Source organism: Esox lucius, chromosome 16, assembly GCF_011004845.1.
Source record: "Esox lucius isolate fEsoLuc1 chromosome 16, fEsoLuc1.pri, whole genome shotgun sequence".
In the NCBI taxonomy this organism is placed as follows: domain Eukaryota; kingdom Metazoa; phylum Chordata; class Actinopteri; order Esociformes; family Esocidae; genus Esox; species Esox lucius.
Window position 1 is genome coordinate 29,431,236 of NC_047584.1, and position 21,749 is coordinate 29,452,984.

Below are 21,749 nucleotides of genomic sequence, written 5' to 3' on the forward strand. Positions count from 1 at the left end.
AATAACTCTATAATATGTCTATAACATGCCTGTAATAACTCTATAATATGTCTATAACATGCCTGTAATAACTCTATAATAAGTCTGTAACATGTCTGTAGTATCTTCCTATGTCCTGGGACGCTTAGTGGTAAACCCTGGTAGCCTTGAGGCAAAGGTTACATCCCAAATTGCACCTTATTCCCTACAGAGCACTCTATTTTAAACAAGGGCCTTGTGTGAATAGGGTGCCCTTTTAGAAGCAACCACAGACCATGTATCTCTGTGTATAAACTGAACTGAATCAGGATGTGGCTGAGGGGAGTACAGCTTTTATGAGGAGCTAACCCCTCCCGCATTTCACCAAGAGCCAAACCAGCATTCCTGATCTGGTATGGCAATCATCAATGCTAAACACTGCAGTGTGAATCCACACAGAACCTTTAGAACTCTGGGGAACGACAAGTGAATTCTAGAATGTAGTGTTCTAACAGGGGATGCTGTTAGGTCTAGAGGAAATTGTTTGCCTTTAAGCAGGGTTCCTCTTTGTAAATAGTTACACAGCACATGCTGTACAGTTCTGGTTACTGACCTAGAACTAGACCCAAATGACTGACTAGGGGAGAAGTTGGGTCAATACTTGCAGAACATGCAGTACACCCAGACATGAGCCTACGCGCACACACACACACCAACAAACACACAGACAAACAGATCCACACACCAATTACATAGTTACACACACAGTGATACGGTTCTAATACTGCAGTCATTGTTATATGTCAAGTTTACTGGATGAGAAGTTGTGTTGTTTTGTAAAAGGGAAGGTCTGTTTAGGTCATCCCCTGTTCACATGACAAGCTGTGTACTCTCCCAGACGGGGAGGGGCTCCCTCTGTCTGTCTGGTTGTCTATTTGTTTGTCTATCTGTCTGGTTGTCTGTTTGTCTATCTGTCTGTTTGTCTATCTGTCTGGTTGTCTGTTTGTCTATCTGTCTGGTTGTCTGTTTGTCTATCTGTCTGGTTGTCTGTCTGTCTGTGTGGTTGTCTTTCTATCCTAACTGTTTTCTAAACTGTTTTCTAAACAGTTAAGTCAGTGGTTCCACTGTGTGGTGTTAATGCAGATGTCTACTGTATGTTGTGTGTGTGTGTATATACCTTTAGTTGGCTTTCACCTACTGTTCTAAAATCACACCCAGCTGTTCTGAAGCACTCATCATAAAAACACAATGTTGACAGGTTTGCGCATCCTGGGTACCAACTCGCACTTATGGGCCCTGGTCCAAAGTAGTGTGCTATAGCCTATAGAGTTTCATTTGGGAATCGAGGTAACGCTTCCGTCTAATCAGGACCATGACTTGGCTGTGAGCCAAGACGACTTAGCACCTTGCCAGCAAGAGTGAGAAGTGTGCCATTAACAACCCAACTATTTATACACTTAAAAACTATCACCGGAGACCGACAGACAGACGGTCTGACGTTGAGTGATATCGTGGAGCTGTCTATTTATTGGTCTGGCATACAACGTTGTTTTTAAAGGAGCACCGCATGTAGACAGAGAGGCGCCCATGCAGGCAGAATGAACTGCCCTACCGCCACATGTGCCCACAAGGCGGGCATCGTGTCACGTCACAGTGATGCATTTCACGAAGAATACTGAATTATAATTTCCAGCACAGTGGCTTACCTGTGCGATTCGGCATTTCAGTTCAGCTCTCTCCAGCTCCCATGCACACCTGTCCTTGGTGTACTGGAGCTGTAGTTCACTCCTTTTTGACTCTTCTCTCTTAACCTCGACCTGAACCTCGTCTACTACAGTTTTCAGATCCAACAAGATCCGTCTGTTCTCGCCACCCTGTTGAATCAGTGCAACACAGCAACTTTCAGGCGGTGACTCCTGATATTATGCTTTTCAGAACGCCGTATGGTAGTGTAGAAAGTATGCTAAGTGGATTAAATTATATTGATATTTGCGATATTCCATCAAATTAGCGTAAACTGACATTTGCCAAATTATACTGCAACAAATAGGGTTTACTAGTGTGAAATCGCTCCTTATCCATAATGGCATTTAAGCTATTCGTAACGGCAGTAGAGCTCACACGTTTCAATTACTTGTATCTCAGCAACTTGTCTTAAAAGGATCTCTTTCTCTTGCATCCACTGCTCCTTGTCCTGCTCGTGGCGTTTCTTTAAGTCGTCAAACTTCTTTTTTAGGCGCGAGTGATGAGTTCCTGGCTCGTGGGCTCGAACCTGTCCCCGAGGAGCCTCCGCTGGTGTTCCAACTGTTCCAACAATTCCAGAATGAGAATGTTCGTAGAACTGAGTGGTGGTGGGCGGGGAAGAGAGAGTCCTGAGCGGGCTTCGACTCTTCCCTCTGCCCCTCTCTCTCTCAAGCCCGGAGCACGGAACGAATTCCCAGCCCTGAGCTGGCACGTACCCGCCGCCGCCTCCTCCCGAATGCAAACCTGACACATTTCCGAATGTGGCATTCCACATTTCTCAACGTCCAGTGACAAAAAAACACAAAATTATGACAGCCGTCAGTTGGCCGGTCCCTCCAGTAGTCATTACAGCAGAAGCATAGCCTAATTATCCGAAGCCTGCTATTTCCCCGGCCGTGTTCGTCTCTCTCACGGCTGAACCAGTAGCCCTCCCAGCTCCTGCAGCGCTTTGGGCGCTGTGCACATTTGTCTTTTCCATGTCACCGCGCCATGACAAGGTCAACAGTCGGTCGTTCCGCGGCAGGATTTGTGGCGCGACTGACCACTCAACTACTAGTGATATGCCATCGCCTTGATATTTTGCACTCCAAGCAAAATCAAGGTGCTGAAATCATTATTCGCACAACTACAGCTGAATTCCACGGCACGGTAATGTACCCAAGTCCACTCACATTGTGAAGTGCGATGGGTTTAGGTTAAGGTACACAGCGAAGACAGGAGGACTAACCAAAAATACCCCTCTCGCACCGACGCAAGAGCAGTGAAGTATTTTTACACGCTGTAACCACGCATATCATTTTCCTCAATAACCCATCTGGGTAGCATAGGCTAGGCCTACTAGGTAGCTGGCTGGCAGAAGTAAGTTGCGTTGGAGCACTATGAAGAAAGCGCAATTCATTCGTTAACGTGTGTTTGTACCGTTTTGTGGCGTGATCTCAATAAATTCTTACTGTCGATAAAGAGATATCTTTCCAAAGGGTTGTGACCGACTCAAGCGTTACATGTTTTTAGCGCGCTGGATATAATTCCGATTTATTGGGATCATATGCACAATTCTATTAACCGTGCACAGCGCGCTAATTCACACATAAGCACGTCAAACAACGTAAAATAACGTGTCTCTGCTCGCAGTTACAGTAACCTGGTTTGCATCACTTAATGATGAAGTAGACTATGTGTTTGTATTGCTTATTTTGTAATAGCTTACCCTTTCTTTCATTAACATCTTCAAGTAGCTTTCTCTAATCTTAGACCCCTGGAAAACATCTTACCTGTTACGCAATTTCCAGCTGGGTAGGCCAACCTAATGTCCCAAAACGATCTGATACCTTAAAAAAAAATCTAAAACGATCCCCTGGTCTAACAAAAATACAAATGTTGGTCGAAGTTCTCTATGTCCTGATTACTTCATTGACAACTTGACCGGAGGAACTGAGAAAGCCCCGCTCGCACACAGATGGTCCTAATATATGACGTGAAATCCCTGCGGCTGGATGAAAGTGGACCTGCGTCCCCGCCCCCGTTGTGGAGCTAAGTAGAACTTCAGGATAAACAAGTCCATACCCAATACAGTTCTGCTCTTTATATTAGGACCAGGTGGTATTATTTGTCTCACAATTTCGTGTCATGAATCTGTCACAGAAATCCCTGTCTTCTTCATCACGTTGCTGACATGGGGATACAATGCATCTTAGAATGTGTGCTAAAGGGCAGCTTATTCCATACATTTCACTACTTTTGACCAGGATTCATAGCACCCATTGAACTCCGGCCAAAGAAGGGCACTATGTGGGGAGTAGGGGTACATTTTGGACGGATCCATACATTTTTTTTGGGATAGTACAGTACAGTAGGAGGATTATTCAGAGTTGGCTTCCAACGCTATTTAAACAAGGATCAGTATCTGATTTCAAGGGGAGGTCGACTAAGACTTTATCAGACAGTGACATGATGTCTGCTCTTATTTTGGACACAAATAATGTCAACAGAGATACTGTAAAACTTCAGGGTCATTGGAGTGCACCATTTTGTGATGATCGGCTAAAGATAGGCTATGTCTCCATTTGGACTTAATGGCAGGGCAACTTGTTTGGAATGTACCTAGCAGGTGACCTGAATAGCTCGGGCTTTGTAGTGAAAATCTTCGGAAACGCAGGGGTTAAGACACAGTTCAAAGCTTAAGACACAGTTCACAGCTTAGGTGCTGTGTTGATTATGTATAAACCTGCATAGAGAGGGGTCTTTTTTAGGGGGGTGGGGGGGGTTACATAGAGGCTATTAGTAGGTGTGTGTAATAACAATAACGCGTACACTGTAAAATCTTCTGAAACGCAGGTGTCAAGACCAGGCTCAATGTTGATTGTGTATAAACTTAGGTGAGTGTAATAACTATAATGTAAACACTGTAATAACTGTTTATATACTGTTGTAAACATACACGTTACAGGCAGTATGTTTACACCCTCCATGTGAACATTGTTTTGGGTAGCCCTAAAATGAGATGGGTGGTCTCAAGTGCTAAATAGGGCAAAGGACAGTGGGTGTGTAAAATTAGGTGGGACAGGTTGCTACCTGGTTAGTCCAACCTCACCTTGTCATATACACAGAGACTTGGTTGTCATCAGCTTTCCACCGGGTTGAATGATTCTGAAGGGTTGAGTAACTTGGGCCGTCCTGAAAGGGAATACTGTCCTGGACCTTGTGTGACCTTGGATGGATGTTCAAAATAAAATCTTACAAATGGAATAAAAATGTGTGTGTGTGTAGGGGGGGGGGGGGGGGTTTAAAAAAAAAAAACTTGTCTACGCTACGGGAGGCAGGCTTTACAGGACGAAGAAGAGTGTGAAGAGGAAGACGAGTTTGAATATGGTGGCGTAGGAGAGCGAGGAGAACAAGACGAGGATGAGGATCAGCAGGATGATGGGTTGGAACATCTGGGTGGATGACAGACAAGATGGCAGAAACAGGAAAAAGTTAACGTAAGTTAAATAACACTGAGGTAGAGACAACCTACTGTACATTGACATCCTCATTATCAGTAACATTTTAATTACGCACATTTATCTAGATATACACTCACCTAAAGGATTATTAGGAACACCATACTAATACTGTGTTTGACCCCCTTTCGCCTTCAGAACTACCTTAATTCTATGTGGCATTGATTCAACAAGGGGCTGAAAGCATTCTTTAGAAATGTTGGCCCATATAGATAGGATAGCATCTTGCAGCTGATGGAGATTTGTGGGATGCACATCTAGGGCACGAAGCTCCAGTTCCATCCCAAAGATGCTGTGGGGGCCATTTCAGTACAGTGAACTCATTGTCATGTTCAAGAAACCAATTTGAAATGATTCGAGCTTTGTGACATGGTGCATTATCCTGCTGGAAGTAGCCATCAGAGGATGGGTACATGGTGGTCATAAAGGGATGGACATGGTCAGAAACAATGCTCAGGTAGGCTGTGGCATTTAAACGATGCCCAATTGGCACTAAGGGGCCTAAAGGGTGCCAAGAAAACATCCCCCACACCATTACACCACCACCACCAGCCTGCACAGTGGTAACAAGGCATGATGGATCCATGTTCTCATTCTGTTTACGCCAAATTCTGACTCTACCATCTGAATGTCTCGACAGAAATCGAGACTCATCAGACCAGGCAACATTCTTTCAGTCTTCAACTGTCCAATTTTGGTGAGCTCGTGTAAATTGTAGCCTCTTTTTCCTATTTGTAGTTGTGCGTGTTGTGGCTTCACAAATGCTTTGCTGCATACCTCGGTTGTAACAAGTGGTTATTTCAGTCAAAGTTGCTCTTCTATCAGCTTGAATCAGTCGGCCCATTCTCCTCTGACCTCTAGCATCAACAAGGCATTGTCACCCACAGGACTGCCGCATACTGGATGTTTTTCCCTTTTCACACCATTCTTTGTTTACCCTAGAAATGGTTGTGCATGAAAATCCCAGTAACTGAGCAGATTGTGAAATACTCAGACCGGCCCGTCTGGCACCAACAACCATGCCACGCTCAAAATTGCTTAAATCAGCTTTCTTTCCCATTCTGACATTCAGTTTGGAGTTTAGGAGATTGTCTTGACCAGGACCACACCCCTAAATGCATTGAAGCAACTGCCAAGTGATTGGTTGATTAGATAATTGCATTAATGAGAAATTGAACAGGTGTTCCTAATAATCCTTTAGGTGAGTGTATAGGTGTCCTATTTCCACTGACGCCTATTGTACCTGTGTGTGTGTGTGTGTGTCTGTGTGTGCGTCTGTGTGTGTGTGTGTGTCTGTGTGTGTGCATTAATGAACGTGTCTGGGCTAATGTATCGGTCCAACTCACAGACAGTGGTTCCTCCTCCTTGTCCTCGGGCTTGGGGACATCCAGCCTGTCTATAAACCCCTGCAGCTCCTTCCTGAAGGCCTTCATCTGAGCATTGATCCTGTACAGAAGCTCGTGCTCCCTGATAGCGCTCCCCTCCTCCACGTACAGCTCCCCGCCGGAGACCGCGTAGACCCGGGCCTCGGCGATGATGGTACTGGTGTCCGCTATCAGGCGGTCGACGGTCCGGCCCAGCCGCTCGGCCTCGATGCGGATGTCCATCATCTGCTGCCGGCCCTTCAGGCTGCGCGACAGGAAGCGGGTCTCCGGGGGGCACAGTGAGCGAGTGGGGGTGAGGCAGCGGATGTTACGGACCTGGTGGCGAGGGGGAGGGCGTTCCGTTGGACAGGAGATGTACCACCGGCTTCGGCATCACAATTAAATTACCGTGTTTACCGGGGTAAATTTCACATTCATTAAAGCCAGAGTACTCCCACCCAAGCCTATCTGTAAATTATTCCTCTTCGAACTCAAAATGTAATTTGATTCTATATCTAATTTAAAAAATAAAAAAGCCAGTACAACCTTTTTTTATTTTATTCTTTTTTATATAGATAAAATCTATGGGCACACAGAAAAACGGGTGAAATTATACAACTGTGCTTTCCTGTGTTTATGTTAGACTCAAGTTTTACTTTTCTTTTATCCCCCTGTACTCCTTATTTATTTATATGTTTTTGTCATAAAAAAAGAAGAATCTTTGTTATGTTTGAAACTATACAAGCATAGTATATTTGTGAACTCTGACTGTAATATTTAATCAATGCCTTTTTAAGTGATATTGAATAATATATAGATATTTTTGAGTATGGACAGTAGGTACACCCAGATGCAGTAGATCAATCATGAAGCATTATGGGTGGTATCTTCATTAGGCTACGCTAGATCATAAAGCGTTATGGTTGGTAGCTACATTAGGCTATGATAGATAATTCATGAAGCATTATGGGTGGTAGCTACATTAGGCTATGGTAGATCATTCACAAAGCATTATGGGGGGTCGCTATATTAGGCTACGGTAGATCATAAAGCATTATGGGTGGTAGCTACACTAGGCTATGGCAGATCATTCACAAAGCATTATGGTTGGTAGCTACATTAGGCTATGGTAGATAATTCATGAAGCATTATGGGGGGTAGCTATATTAGGCTATGGTAGATCATAAAGCATTATGGGTGGTAGCTACATTAGGCCAGGGTACATCACCTCGTCCGAGTCGCTCTCCCCTCCGATGGGGCCTTCTCGTTTCCGATGGGGCGGAAGACGCGACGAGGTGGAGGCGTCGTCGCCGCCGTCGCTCTCGGCGTCGCTGTCCCGAGGGCTGGCCCTGATGCCCAGGTGTGATGCCAGGTCATAGCGCTGCATGTTAGACAGCAGGACACGGTTCTCATACTGAAGCTGCATCACCTGCAGGGACAGACACGGATGCCATTATGTTACAGGGTCTCACAGTGGGCACCGTCTGGATGAAGAGCCACATTTTTGCATGTAAAAGTAAAGATACTTCAATAGACAGCAACTTAAGGAAAAGTGAAAATCACCCAGTAAACTGCTACCTGAATTGGAATGTAAATATATATTACTTCCATTAAGTCAAAAGTATAATACATTTCAAATTCCAAAGCAGACAACGTGATTGCCTTGTGTTTTTTTGCGTATTTCTGGATAGACAGGGAACAACCCTCACCACCAGATCAGGGCCAGCACAAATCCGGACCAGGGAACAAACCTCACCACCAGATCAGAGCCAACACGGAGGACCTGGTAAAAACCCTCACCACCAGATCAGAGCCAGCACGGAGGACCTGGTAAAAACCCTCACCACCAGATCAGAGCCAGCACGGAGGACCTGGTAAAAACCCTCACCACCAGATCAGAGCCAGCACGGAGTACCTGGTAAAAACCCTCACCACCAGATCAGAGCCAGCACGGAGGATCAGGGAACCTTTCTGTAGTGTTTGAATTGTAACCCTTTCCTGTCCAGGGAGGCATTTGACACATTTCAAATACAGCTCTGATATGGGATGAAGCTACTGAAGGTTGGGCCTCGTTTTGCACTGCATGTGTAATTCACTGCTGCTGGTAATGTCCTTTTGACAGTTGCCACGTGTGAGTGTTTATGTGTGACATCAAAGTATTATGCATATTAATGAGGATACGCTGCAAGCCTGTGCCATTGTCTGAACTGTCTGAAGAGTCAATAAAGCTAAAAAATGATTCTACATTTTTCATTGGCCATTATTGGGGTTCATTTCTTGATGATACTGGACCAACATGTCATGAACATTACTAAGATTTGAGGTACTGAAGTATTTCTACTTAGGTACTTTATACCACTTACATTTTATATTTATTATGTGCTTTAGAGGCGACATCATGGTGTTTAGGAGTAATTGAATCTCCCTGAATGACATCATAGTGTTACGGAGAGTGATTTAGTCTTCCAGAATGACATGATGTTAAAGAGAGGGATTTCGTTTTCCGGAATTACATCATAGTGTTACGGAGAGTGATTTAGTCAACTGGAATTACATCATAGTGTTACGGAGAGTGATTTAGCCTCCGTGTATGACATCATGGTGCTTACTAATTTACCATTATATTAGCCGAAGGACAATCCACTAATACTGGATATAATAATGTAAAAGAGCTTTATGGGTACTGTAGTTCAACATGTGGCCTCACCTTGCCACTGAGTTCGTTGATCTGCAGCCTGGCAACCTTCAGTTCTTCCTGTAACACCTCCACTTTGGCCCCGTCTGCAGCCACCCCACCTCCACCTCCTCCACCAGTATTGCCAGCACCATGCCGGGAGCCCTCCTTGTACTTCAGCTTGTTCAGCTCCCCTGTCACCTGCGTTACAATTCAATGGGGTTATTAACAGTGAACACATCCGCAGGAATGTATTTTGGAGGAGTAATTGCCATGACTGCGATGTAAGTGTGGCACTGTGCTCTGGATCAGAATGAACTAAATCAGTGGTTCTAAGCCAGGTGAATGTTTCTCTGCCTTTCCCCCAGAGGCCACTTGGGAAACCCCTTGAAAACAAAAATCTAACAATGTCGGGACAGGGGGGGTGTGGGACATAGCGAAATGTCTTCAGTGGACACAGAAACTAACATTGAGATGAATTACTAAAACAGGCATCTGAGAGACACAGTCACTGCCTCCCAATACAGCTCCATCACTGAGACCGGGAGCGTGGGTTTAGGGTTACGCTGACTGCACTGACAGTGCCCTGGGGTCTTGGGTAGGTTTGTGAAAAACTGTCTCAGTGTGATTCAGAGTCGGGGGTATGGGTGTCGTGGAGGGTGGCCTTGTCTCATTGTCTTATTGTCCAGAGACGGCGCGCTCCTACCACTGTGTGTGCGCTGGTGAACACCTCCTAGTCGGGGCAAACAACGCGATACGAAAGAGAACGGCTTGGCAGGATGTGCATCAGAAGACACATCTCCATCTTTGACTCTCCCAGGAGGTACCGCTGGGGAGTTTTTGCGATGTGGCAAGGCCAAAGTTATGAACGGTACAATGACGAAATTGGTGTGGAAGAAAACAGGGATGAAAGTTAGGAACAAATATACTTGGTGAGGTAATTGAGATGTAAATGAAAAGATCTGCAAGAGTCACCCTACTGCCTCCGTACGTGAGGGCCCCATGGCACTTGGTTGAAAGTGCTGTATTATATAGGGAATAGGGGGCCATTTTGGACTCACCTTCTTGTTATCCTCTTCCACGTCTTGCAGGTTCCTCCTGAGCAGCTCCGCCTCGTCCTCCACCAGCTGCAGCTGCTGCCGGAGTTCTCTGAGCTCCTCCCCCTGCTCCCGGCTGCAGCCGTGCTCCGACAAACCACCGGACACCTCCTCTCTGGTAAAACATCAATAGATACATTAGAACAACTCAAATTCCGACTGTCCCTCAAGGGTGTTGTGATGGTAATGAGGAGGAAGCTGTTGGCAATGTTCCTGAGGAGGACGACGCGCCGCAATGACGAGGATGATGCACCACACTCCCCTGTCTTCCCTCTGTTTTCCGCTTGTTGCCTCTTTTTTTCTGCCCCCCCCCCCCCATCCCGTCCTCCCTACCTGTCTCTCATGTCCTCCAGTTCAGCCTTCAGTCCTCTGTTTTCGACCTCCAGCTCCACAATCTTCCTCCCCAGGATGTTGGCCTCCTCCTCCACCAGACGAAGCCTCAGCTTCAGCTCCGACTCGCGGGTCGTGGCTGGTCCCCCGGCCTCGCCCTTGGGGAGGGGGCTGTCTACGTCCCCGTAGAAGGACCGGTACTTCTGGAGCTCTTGTTCCAGGCGGTCCTTTTCCTTGTCAATCTTTGCCATCTTTTTCCTCATGAGGACGGCTTCCTCTTTGATGAAGGCCAGTTGGCACTTCAGATCCTCGTTTTCCTCCTGGGGAGAGTGGAATATGACTCTGCCTGCTGGTACAATCGGCCTACAACCACATATTGTGAAAACGATATAATACTAACCACATACTGTATAACTATTTAGCACTAACCACTTACTGTACAACTATTTAATACTAGGCACATACTGTATAACTATACAGTACTGATCATATACTGTACACACAGTACTACTTTACTAGCAAATATTTCCCCATTCAGTCAAACACACATAGAAACAAGCTAAAACAGTGAATGTAATCTGTGGGTGCGTTGCACCATACTGCACGTGTTTAAAGCCTACTTCTATTGGCGTCTGTGGAATCCTTTTCTCTTTCTGGACATCCTTGCCACCTCTTCTCTTCAGTGACAGCTACGGGAGGCAAACAAGACATTGTCCGTTAGTCTGTTACCATGGACCGGTTTAGAGGACTCCGCGGAATCAGTTAAGCACAGCATGAGCCCGACCCGTCCACGCCCTCCACTCCCCGCTCTGAATGTATCCCAAACCCCATGCAGCCATCACCTCCTTGGCCTTCTCCAGCTGGTTGTGCAGGGCCTGTTTTGTCACCTCCACCTCAATCAGCTTTTGTCTCAGCCTCTCGTTCTCCTCCTCAGTCTTTGTCCTTTTCTCCTCCACGTTCTCCAGCTCATGGTGCAGACGCACAGACACGTCCTTCGCTACCTGGAGAGGAGACGGAGAGAGGAAGAAAAAGAGGGAGAGGGGGAAACGGAGAGGAGAGGAGAAAGAGGGTGAGGGGGAAACGGAGAGGAGAGGAGAAAGAGGGTGAGGGGGAAGCGGAGAGAGGTGGGAGGAGTGAAAGGGAGGTGGAGGGGGTGGAGAGGGGAGGAGTGAGAGAGGGGTTGGGAGAGAAAAGAGCCATGTCATTCTGGTAAAGTTGAACAACTGATCTATATCATTGTCTGTTCGCTACCATTGATTGGATTAGACTACTCATCCATCGATCAATACTACCCGGTGCAAAATAGAAGCTGATTTTTGTGTCCTACTTGTGATGCCAGCCTGACTTTCAGCCTGGCAGAGCTGGGTCATGCAGCAAACAACAGATCAGCCAGAGGAATACGACAGACTTGGTATACCATCGCTGGAAGACCTTGGCTTGCTGATAACCTAGCTCTGGTATTACTCACCAACGAACACCGAAAACACAAAATATACAGACTACTGCCCTTTGGCAAGCAAGTCATCCAGTCTATCCATTGCAAAGTCATACCCAACAACATCACCACAGCAAAGCAATCAAAATGAAAGCACCAGACCTGGAAATGACCTATGGGTTTCCCTACCTAGGGAGCAATAGCATATGCCATGATAGAAGCACCAACACACATCCACACTAGCATCAACAAAGCAAGAACCATCTTTGCAAATATGGACAATAATACACTAACACACAACGGAAGAATATACCAGTGCTTGGTACTATCGACACTCCTTTATGTTTCAGAGTGCTAGAGAATGACGGAAGCAGACCAGCCAAAACCACCTCTAACAGAAGGATATTACAGGATATCTGGAAAAAACACAACTTTGAATGCAAACCTCTCTATATTGAAACCAATGTTCTTCAACATCAACTGCTAGATTAACACCAACCTTCTTAGACTAACACCAACCTCTTTAGATTAACACCAACCTTCTTAGACTAACACCAACCTCTTTAGATTAACACCAAACCTCTTAGATTAACACAAACCTTTTTAGATTAACACCAACCTCCTTAGATTAACACCAAACCTCTTAGATTAACACAAACCTTTTTAGGTTAACACCAACCTCTTTAGATTACTACAAACCTCTTTAGATTACCACCAACCTCTTTAGATTACCACCAACCTTCTTAGATTAACACCAACATTCTTAGATTAACACCAACCTTCTTAGATTAACACCAACATTCTTAGATTAACACCAACCTTCTTAGATTAACACCAACATTCTTAGATTAACACCAACCTTCTTAGATTAACACCAACATTCTTAGATTAACACCAACCTTCTTAGATTAACACCAACATTCTTAGATTAACACCAACCTTCTTAGATTAACACCAACATTCTTAGATTAACACCAACCTTCTTAGATTAACACCAACCTTCTTAGATAAAAAACCAATATTCCTAGATTAACACCAACCTTCTTAGATTGCCACCAACCTTCTTAGATTAACACCAACATCTTTAGATTAACACCAACCTTCTTAGATTAACACCAACCTTCTTAGATTAACACCAACCTTCTTAGATTAACCACAACCTTCTTAAATTAATACCAACCTTCTTAGATTTAGTTCACTGCAAAAATAAATCCCTCACTGAGTGGAATGTAAACATTATTTCAACCTCAGGAGCCATCTGGACAGAACTATTATTTTGCGGGGTGGAAACGTTTTATAAAAAGACAAATCCTTACTACTGTGAAAGATGAGGTGGATAATAACAACACATTGCAGTGAGAAAATGGAGCAGGAACCTTCCCCTCCCCAGATATGCAAACCAGAAACGCTAATTTGCTATCCTACTTTTTAGCTCATGTGACAGTGAATAGCTGTGTCTAGGAAATCACATGAAAGATTGTGAGTGAATAAACCATTGTGAAAACAGGTGCCAAGTGAGCGATATCCCTGACATAGAATTATTTGTGGGGTTTTCTTAGATAACCACAACGACCCCTGGAAGCAGGTTGGCGTGTCAGATTTGTTCACTAGCAGGAAGACGGACACTTTTTAAAGCATTATCGTACTATACCAGAGCCCAGAGTCCAAACTAAACATGGAGAAGCTGCGTACACAACTGGAATAAACTACCAGAAGATCTTAGACGTGCCCCAAACGTATCCATTTTTAAATCCAGGTTAAAAACACTTCTCTTTTCACGTGTCTATGACTGAACACATAAACTTAATCACACTGTTTAGCCTTATATCTTCCTTATAGATGTTTTTATCCTGTTTTTATTCTTTTTCTATTTTCTTTTTCAATTTTTTATTATTATTATGTTGTTTTGATGTTTTCATTTGAGTATTTGTTTTTATGTTATTGTATTTTATATTTTATATTTTTCTTTGTAAAGCACATTGAATTGCTTCGATGTATGAATTGTGCTGCATGAATAAACTTGCTTGCTTCACATATCAGGGTTGTAGCAAAGTATACAGAATTGTAGGTCGGGGAAACTTCTCTGGGCCAGTTCCTCTTCATCAACACCAATGTCTGTTCATGTCAATTCATCACTCTTTCTGTCTGTTTGTGATTTTCCTCCTGTTCTTTAATACCTCTCTGTCCTATATGATATTCCTCCCGCTTCATCAATATCTCCCTGTGTGTGATATTCTTGACTTCATGAATATCTGCCTGTGTGTGATGTCCATATGCCTGTATGATAGGATTTGGTCTGGACAGCATCTGACCTTCAGGTTTTGACCCCTATTCTGTTGGTAGTGTCCCATAACCCCCTGTCAAAACTAGTGAGCTATGTAGGGAATAGGGTCTAACCATTAGGACTGCGTCGTACCTTTAGGTCCTGCTCCAGCGCCCTCAGAAGCTCTCCATCCACCTCTCCTGTCTGAGCAAACCTCATCCTCTTCCTCTCCGCCTTCCTGAGGCGGTACTGGAGGATCCGGCAGTTCTTATTGGCTCGCTCAAGCTCGCGGCGCATGTCCTGCAGCTGACACGCGTCCTCTTCATAGAACGTGTCCCTCATCTCGTCCATCTCCGCTCTCATCTCCTCTATTTCAGCCTGACGCGGGAACGAGAGATTTAAACGGGCAAGGTAAATGTCGCCATTTTAGAGGCGATTCTGAAACACAGGTTATGCTGTACAATATGGTGTTATTAATCCACTTTAGTATCAGCCAGATGCAGCAGTGACAGAGACACGTGAGAAATAAGGGAGGTGTTGCCATGATAATATAATATAAAAACAAGGTTACAATATGCTGCAATTAAACCCCTACAAATCAGAGCCATGGGGGACACAAGGACATCCTTTTAGCTCAAAATGAGGCAGGGGGAGGGACAGCAATTAGGGGGCAGGGTTTTAATACAAAGCACGGAGCTAACAAAAACATGCACTATTCAATCTAGTTCCTTCACATTTCCAAATGCACTGGGGCAGTCAAACATCATGTCAGTCTTGAGAAACAGAAAACACATGCAGGGCATGCGACAAACTTTTTAAGACTCATCGGGTGCAATTTCTACCATCCAAAAATACGATTGCGATAATGTTTTCTTAATGGCATATAGGATATATATGCCAAATCGCCAGTCGTGAAGAATATAACTAATTATAATTTGTAGCACAAAAAGTTAATTTACTCTTATAACATTCACCCAGCACAGCCAGAATAGGACCAGCTCCTCTCTAGGTTTCTTCCTAGGTTCCGACCTAGAGGAGTTATTTGCCACTTCTGCGTTAATTTCTTGATGTTGCTTGCTCTTTGGGGTTTTAGGCTGGGTATTTGTATAAGCACTGCTGGTGGCAACTACTGATGTAAAAAGGGCTTTATAAAATACATTTGGTTGATTGATTGTCGGATAATAAGTATTTAAATCCTGGAGGAGGAAGTTAACAGATTTTAGCAATTCGACACTCGAAATTGGAGTATTCAAGTCTAAAGGCTTGATGCTGCCGACATACTTGATTCAAGGTTTGTCCGTTCACCAATGCACACATTTTCCATGTTGCAATCTGCACTGAAGCAAGTCAGCATTTTAAAACAATTTAACCATATGGTAATTGTCTAAAATCTTTACTGTTTAATTTTAATGAAGCATGTGTTTCTTGTTTCAAATGAGACTAGCCAAAAACCCACCCATAGACATTGCATTTACAAACAGTTCTTGATATGAGATTTCTGGCCAGCCCCCATTTCAGGTCAGCCCCCCCCCAACCGATGCAGTATGTACAGAAGGTGAGAGAGACACTGCCGTTATAGAGGCACGACATAGTTTATGCATAACACAAATCCACTCCGATCTTTGCCTGGTAATACATAAAAAACATACCTTTAACTCGTCATTTTCATCTTCCAGTTTCTCTATCTCCTCCTGCATAAGCTGGTCTGGCTCCGGTATTGGCTCGGGCTCGTTAACGATGGCATCCGGGGAGAGATCGTCGGGTTCAGCCGGTTCAATAACCGGCTCCGGTGGAGAAGGCGTCTTCGATTGCATCTTTTCCCCTCCTTTCTTTAAGCTCTTATTGAGGTGAAACTGGATAAGCTCAGACTGCAAACATCCTTCCTTCCAGAACCCAGGCCCGCAGCCAACAGTGCTCTTGCTGGAGTTCTTTTTGTTACCGGTGGCTGTGCTGCTTGTCTCTTCTCCTGCCCCTCCTCTTGGGTTTTTGCTTTTTAATTTAGGGGATTTCGATGAACACGGCTGATCGGAAACAACGCGAGTTGTGTCTCCCTTATAGCACGATACGTCAGTGCACCGTGAGTCTTCAGACTGATAATTGCGCTCTTCTCCCACCCCTCTGTGGCTCGCAGCCGCAGCCGACCGGTTCAATGGGTTGTCAGCACCGCCGGAGTGGACAGCGGCTGCCGCGCCTGCCGCGCCTTTGGAGGAAGACTGTCTGTCTTTGCCGGTGGCGGTTGAGACCGGGGAACTGCCGCGGCTGCCTCTCCCTCCTACTCCCTGCTTCGACGTGACACCCTTCGACGAAGTAGTGCTTTTGGGTGTCGCTTTAGTTCCGCCGCTGTCTTTGCTGCGAGCCGGGGAGGCAGACCGCTGCTGATGCTGCTTTCTGTTGCTATTGTCTGGCTGGTTCAAGCTGCGGGAGTCGGCAGCGCCGCTTGAGGCTGGGTTCATGGTGTCATATAGGCGACGACCCGGGCGTTCAGTTCAATATCCTCGTCAACATCCACATCACATCCCCCAAACAGCCCCTCCCTGTGTCAGTCCGTATGGAAATAATACAATAAAAAACATTGTTATCAAGAAATTCACGAGTAGCGGATGGCAAAGGTGATTGAATTCATGTATGTACAGCCACATCCCATCGCCCTCTCCATTCCCCGCGTAGCCTGCATGTTCACTTATTATTAGGCTATTTATTGATAGGGCAGAGTGAAAGGAGAGCGCGTGTGGGAGTAACAGTAGGCCGGAAATGAACCCATGTAGCAGCGGTAGGACCTGTGTGTGCACGGGAGGCAGGGCTGAACCGCTGGGCCACCATAGTCTACCTGTCTCTACCAAGTTATCAAATCGTTATTGAAGGAGACTACACATTTGGCTAATAGACCGAGGCGATTGCTCTCGTATGTTGCATCATAGTAAACAAGCCTGAAGTAAGCCCAGGCTACACCGGAGAGAGAAAGAGAGGGAGCATGCTATTTTGAGACCTCATTAAATATAAAAAAGTATCTGAATGTTGTATGCAAAGTGCACCTTCGTGGAGGCACTCCGCAATTTCAGCCATGCTTGAAGTTGAATCAGCACTAGATCTCCGACCATAGCCTGTAGAACCCCGACCATCTAAAACCTTCGTTCGCGTCTCACGTAATCCGACTAGGTTTACACCGATAACCGTACACGCGCAGGGAACGAGTAGGCCTAAACTGTAAGTCTTATCAACCAATTCAATTGTGGCCATCCATCTCACTGCTGACCTTCCACCCCCCCCTTCTCTTTCCTTTCTATTGCTCTCCATTTTCGTCCTGTTCTCTCAATCTGTCATTTAAAGACGGGATTATCGGCCATCCAAAAGTAAACAACTTCGAGTCTCAGGGAACGTTTTATTTGTCAGGCTGGTGCCAGTCATTATTCCCCTGCCGTCGGTCACGTTCGATGAGTCATTATTCAACCGGATGGAAAGGATAAAACCGTAAAAAAAAGCGACAACAGGAAGACATTCTAAACTACACCGTGACACTTGGCCTGTGTAACCCTGACACAGTAGTTTAGGGTGAGACTTTGGCAAGAGGAGTTAAATACAAGCTCGGAATTGATAAGCACGCTTGGGGGTAGCGCAATTAGAGACTCGTTTCTGACACAAAGCAGCAACACTGAGTCAGTGTTTTACTGAAGAACACAAGTGATTTACACAATTACAACACTCGTCCATTATATGCGTAGAACATACACCTCAATCAAATAAATATTTTGTTGATCAACCAATTAAAACAAGGAATATTATTTTAAAGGGCATCTTACCAGCCGCATCCCGGTTACATCGATGGGGAGGAAAAAGAGAGGCTGGACCAGAGCGCACGGCCCGACCACTTACTAAAACGGTTTTAATATTCATGATCATTACGTCACCTTAGGGAGGGGCTCAGAGAGAGAGGGGGATGGAGAATGACTGAAAGTAACCGGAAGATGAAAAAAGATTTTCGCACAAGGTATGACTCCTTCAAGACACATAAAAACAACGTTTCAAAGTCACTCAATGTAATATTGTTTCCACCCTCTCCTTGTCTCTCTCCCTCTTCCACTCTCTCCCTATCCGTCTCTCTCTCTCTCCCACTCGCTCCCTCTCTCTCTCCCTCTCTCTCTCGCTCTCCCACTCTCTAATAGATTATTGTATGACTGACATTGTGAAATACATGAAATAACAGTAGTCAGACCAATGGCAGGCATCCAATAAGTATACAAAAGGCAGAAATAATTGCAATAATATGAAACCCTTTTGACTGCTAACAGCTGCTGCAGAAACAGTGATCACAATTGGAATACATTAAATACAGATATTAAACAGAAATAGTAGGACGCTTGTGATGCTTGTGAAATTGCTGAAAAGGCTCAAGGTTAAACATGAGAAACCAAAGACATTGCTTAATTGGCTGTTTTTCTGATTTTGACTAGAGGCCACTTATTTGGCTGACAAAAATACACATTAAGTTTTTTTACCAAACAAATGGCATCTTCAATTTTAGTTAATTTTAAGATATACAATTAGAATTTTTCAGAACTATGTTTCATTTTGTGAACGATACAGGACTTTCGTTTGCTGATTTTTGTCCTCAAATCCAGTTCAGTGATGGGGAAATCAACTGGATTTTGACTATCCTTTATGATGGTTTTCATTTATACATTTTTTGTCACTGATATGTTTGGTGTATTATGTAATGCTTTTAGGTTAAGGTTAATTAAGTACAATTATTTTTGAATGATTTAAAATGATTCATCCTTCTGAACTTCTCCAGGAATCTTCCATAATGGTTAACTACCTTAACATTATTGATATTTTTTTTTTTCATTGCAATTGTTGGTTGCTGCTAATATTTATTATTATATTATATTATTATATTATTATAATAATGTCATCTCAAGTATTTCTAAATGAATTTCAACAGAGAGAGGAGAAAGGGGGTAGGAGACAGCATAAAGAAAAGACCTGAACATAGAGAGAAGGAGAAAGGGGGAGAGAAAGGGAGAAGTGAGAGAGGAGGTGCAAGTCTGGAAGAGTGAGGGAGGGAGTGGGTGAGACCAAATGTTGCAAAAGAAGGTGCTGTTGATAATATTTGCACATCACAGGTACATTAACTTTCCAATAAAATAAGTAAAAACACTTGAGCACCTGTAAACACTTACAGTTTGAAGAGTCAATGGTAACATTTCCTCTAGAATGTGTGTTCATAAGAGATCCAAAGCTAAGGGTATCCATGGCGACCGATCTGGGACTAGGTCTGCTCAGTTTTGATTCACTGTCTGGTGGATGAATCTGTCTTTCATCAGTCATTTTCTAAAAGTCTATGTAATAGCTAAACATGTTATTAAGATAATTATTTGGCTTTCTGCCAAGGTAGTGGTCCTGTTGTAGGACCACAGATATTTTAGGGTTTAAACTCCACTTTACACTCCCCTGGCTGCCCGAACCCGGTCCATCCCCAACACTCACCCGCTCTCCTCCAAACACACTACACTCATCTTCATGCATCCACCCCTCCTCCCCACTCTCCACCCATATCTCTCCCTGTCATCTGTCAGGACGTGAGTGGATGACAGATGTCAATATCCCTGCAGGGCCCAGCTAGTTCCTCTCAAGTGAAAACCACTCAACATGAATTACCCCTTGAATATCTGTTCTGTATCTTCCTGAAAATCCAGTTATGGCTGTAAATGCGCTGCAGATGTCTGATTCCAATTCTGCATTCTTTTTAGACTAGTTTTGGCTTTAAAATATACACTCACCTAAAGGATTATTAGGAACACCTGTTAAATTTCTCATTAATGCAATTATCTAATCAACCAATCACATGGCAGTTGCTTCAATGCATTTAGGGGTGTGGTCCTGGTCAAGACAATCTCCTGAACTCCAAACTGAATGTCAGAATGGGAAAGAAAGGTGATTTAAGCAATTTTGAGCATGGCATGGTTGTTGGTGCCAGACAGGCTTTTCACGCACAACCATTTCTAGGGTTTACAAAGAATGGTGTGAAAAGGGATAAACATCCAGTATGCGGCAGTCCTATGGGCGACAATGCCTTGTTGATGCTAGAGGTCAGAGGAGAATGGGCCGACTGATTCAAGCTGATAGAAGAGCAACTTTGACTGAAATAACCACTTGTTACAACCAAGGTATGCAGCAAAGCATTTGTGAAGCCACAACACGCACAACCTTGAGGCGGATGGGCTACAACAGCAGAAGACCCCACCGGGTACCACTCATCTCCACTACAAATAGGAAAAAGAGGCTACAATTTGCATGAGTTCACCAAAATTGGACAGTTGAAGACAGAAATAATGTTGCCTGGTCTGATGAGTCTCGATTTCTGTTGAGACATTCAGATAGTAGAGTCAGAATTTGGCATAAACAGAATGAGAACATGGATCCATCATGCCTTGTTACCACTGTGCAGGCTGGTGGTGGTGGTGTAATGGTGTGGGGGATGTTTTCTTGGCACCCTTTAGGCCCATTAGTGCCAATTGGGCATCGTTTAAATGCCACGGCCTACCTGAGCATTGTTTCTGACCATGTCCATCCCTTTATGACCACCATGTACCCATCCTCTGATGGCTACTTCCAGCAGGATAATGCACCATGTCACAAAGCTCGAATCATTTCAAATTGGTTTCTTGAACATGACAATGAGTTCACTGTACTGAAATGGCCCCCACAGTCACCAGATCTCAACCCAATAGAGCATCTTTGGGATGTGGTGGAACGGGAGCTTCGTGCCCTGGATATGCATCCCACAAATCTCCATCAACTACAAGATGCTATCCTATCAATATGGGCCAACATTTCTAAAGAATGCTTTCAGCACCTTGTTGAATCAATGCCACGTAGAATTAAGGCAGTTCTGAAGGCGAAAGGGGGTCAAACACAGTATTAGTATGGTGTTCCTAATAATCCTTTAGGTGAGTGTAGAAGCCAAAAATGAGGAAGAGAGTGATTTGAGCTTGTTTTTTTATTTTTATGAATGCCTCAGATGGATGCAATAAAAGACCATGTATGGGAAAATACTGTGTAAGTAGATTCTGTTTAGGAAGATCCTGTTTAGGAAGATCCTGAATAGGAAGTTCCTGAATAGTTGGTTCCAGTTCAGGAAAATCCTGTTTAGAAAGATCCTGATTAAGATGCTCTTGTATAAGAAGATTCTGAACAGGAAGATCCTGAATAGTTAGAACCTGTATAGGAAGATCCTGTTTAGGAAGATCCTGAATAGAAAGATCCTGAATAGTTAGAACCTGTATATGAAGATCCTGTTTAGGAAGATCCTGAATAGTTAGAACCTATATGGGAAGATCCTGTTTAGGAAGATCCTGAATAGTTAGAACCTATAGGGGAAGATCCTG

General features: G+C 44.3%; 1 protein-coding gene across 1 annotated transcript in view; it reads right to left on the reverse strand.

Annotated features, from left to right (window-relative positions):
- The window catches only part of LOC105023522, a 30,281-nt gene extending 12,040 nt beyond the window's left edge, over positions 1-18,241 (reverse strand). Inside the window, exons 1-14 of the mRNA XM_034286782.1 lie at positions 18,162-18,241; positions 16,014-16,898; positions 14,518-14,742; positions 11,509-11,667; positions 11,287-11,355; positions 10,670-10,986; positions 10,301-10,451; positions 9,273-9,440; positions 7,794-7,994; positions 6,548-6,901; positions 5,029-5,135; positions 4,303-4,343; positions 2,093-2,445; positions 1,665-1,832 (exon numbers count right to left, since the gene is read on the reverse strand). Coding sequence (XP_034142673.1) covers positions 1,665-1,832; positions 2,093-2,445; positions 4,303-4,343; positions 5,029-5,135; positions 6,548-6,901; positions 7,794-7,994; positions 9,273-9,440; positions 10,301-10,451; positions 10,670-10,986; positions 11,287-11,355; positions 11,509-11,667; positions 14,518-14,742; positions 16,014-16,817 — 3,117 coding nt within the window. The 5' untranslated portion in view covers positions 16,818-16,898; positions 18,162-18,241. The remainder of the gene's footprint in view (positions 1-1,664; positions 1,833-2,092; positions 2,446-4,302; positions 4,344-5,028; positions 5,136-6,547; positions 6,902-7,793; positions 7,995-9,272; positions 9,441-10,300; positions 10,452-10,669; positions 10,987-11,286; positions 11,356-11,508; positions 11,668-14,517; positions 14,743-16,013; positions 16,899-18,161) is intronic.
- Positions 18,242-21,749: the final 3,508 nt, after the last annotated feature.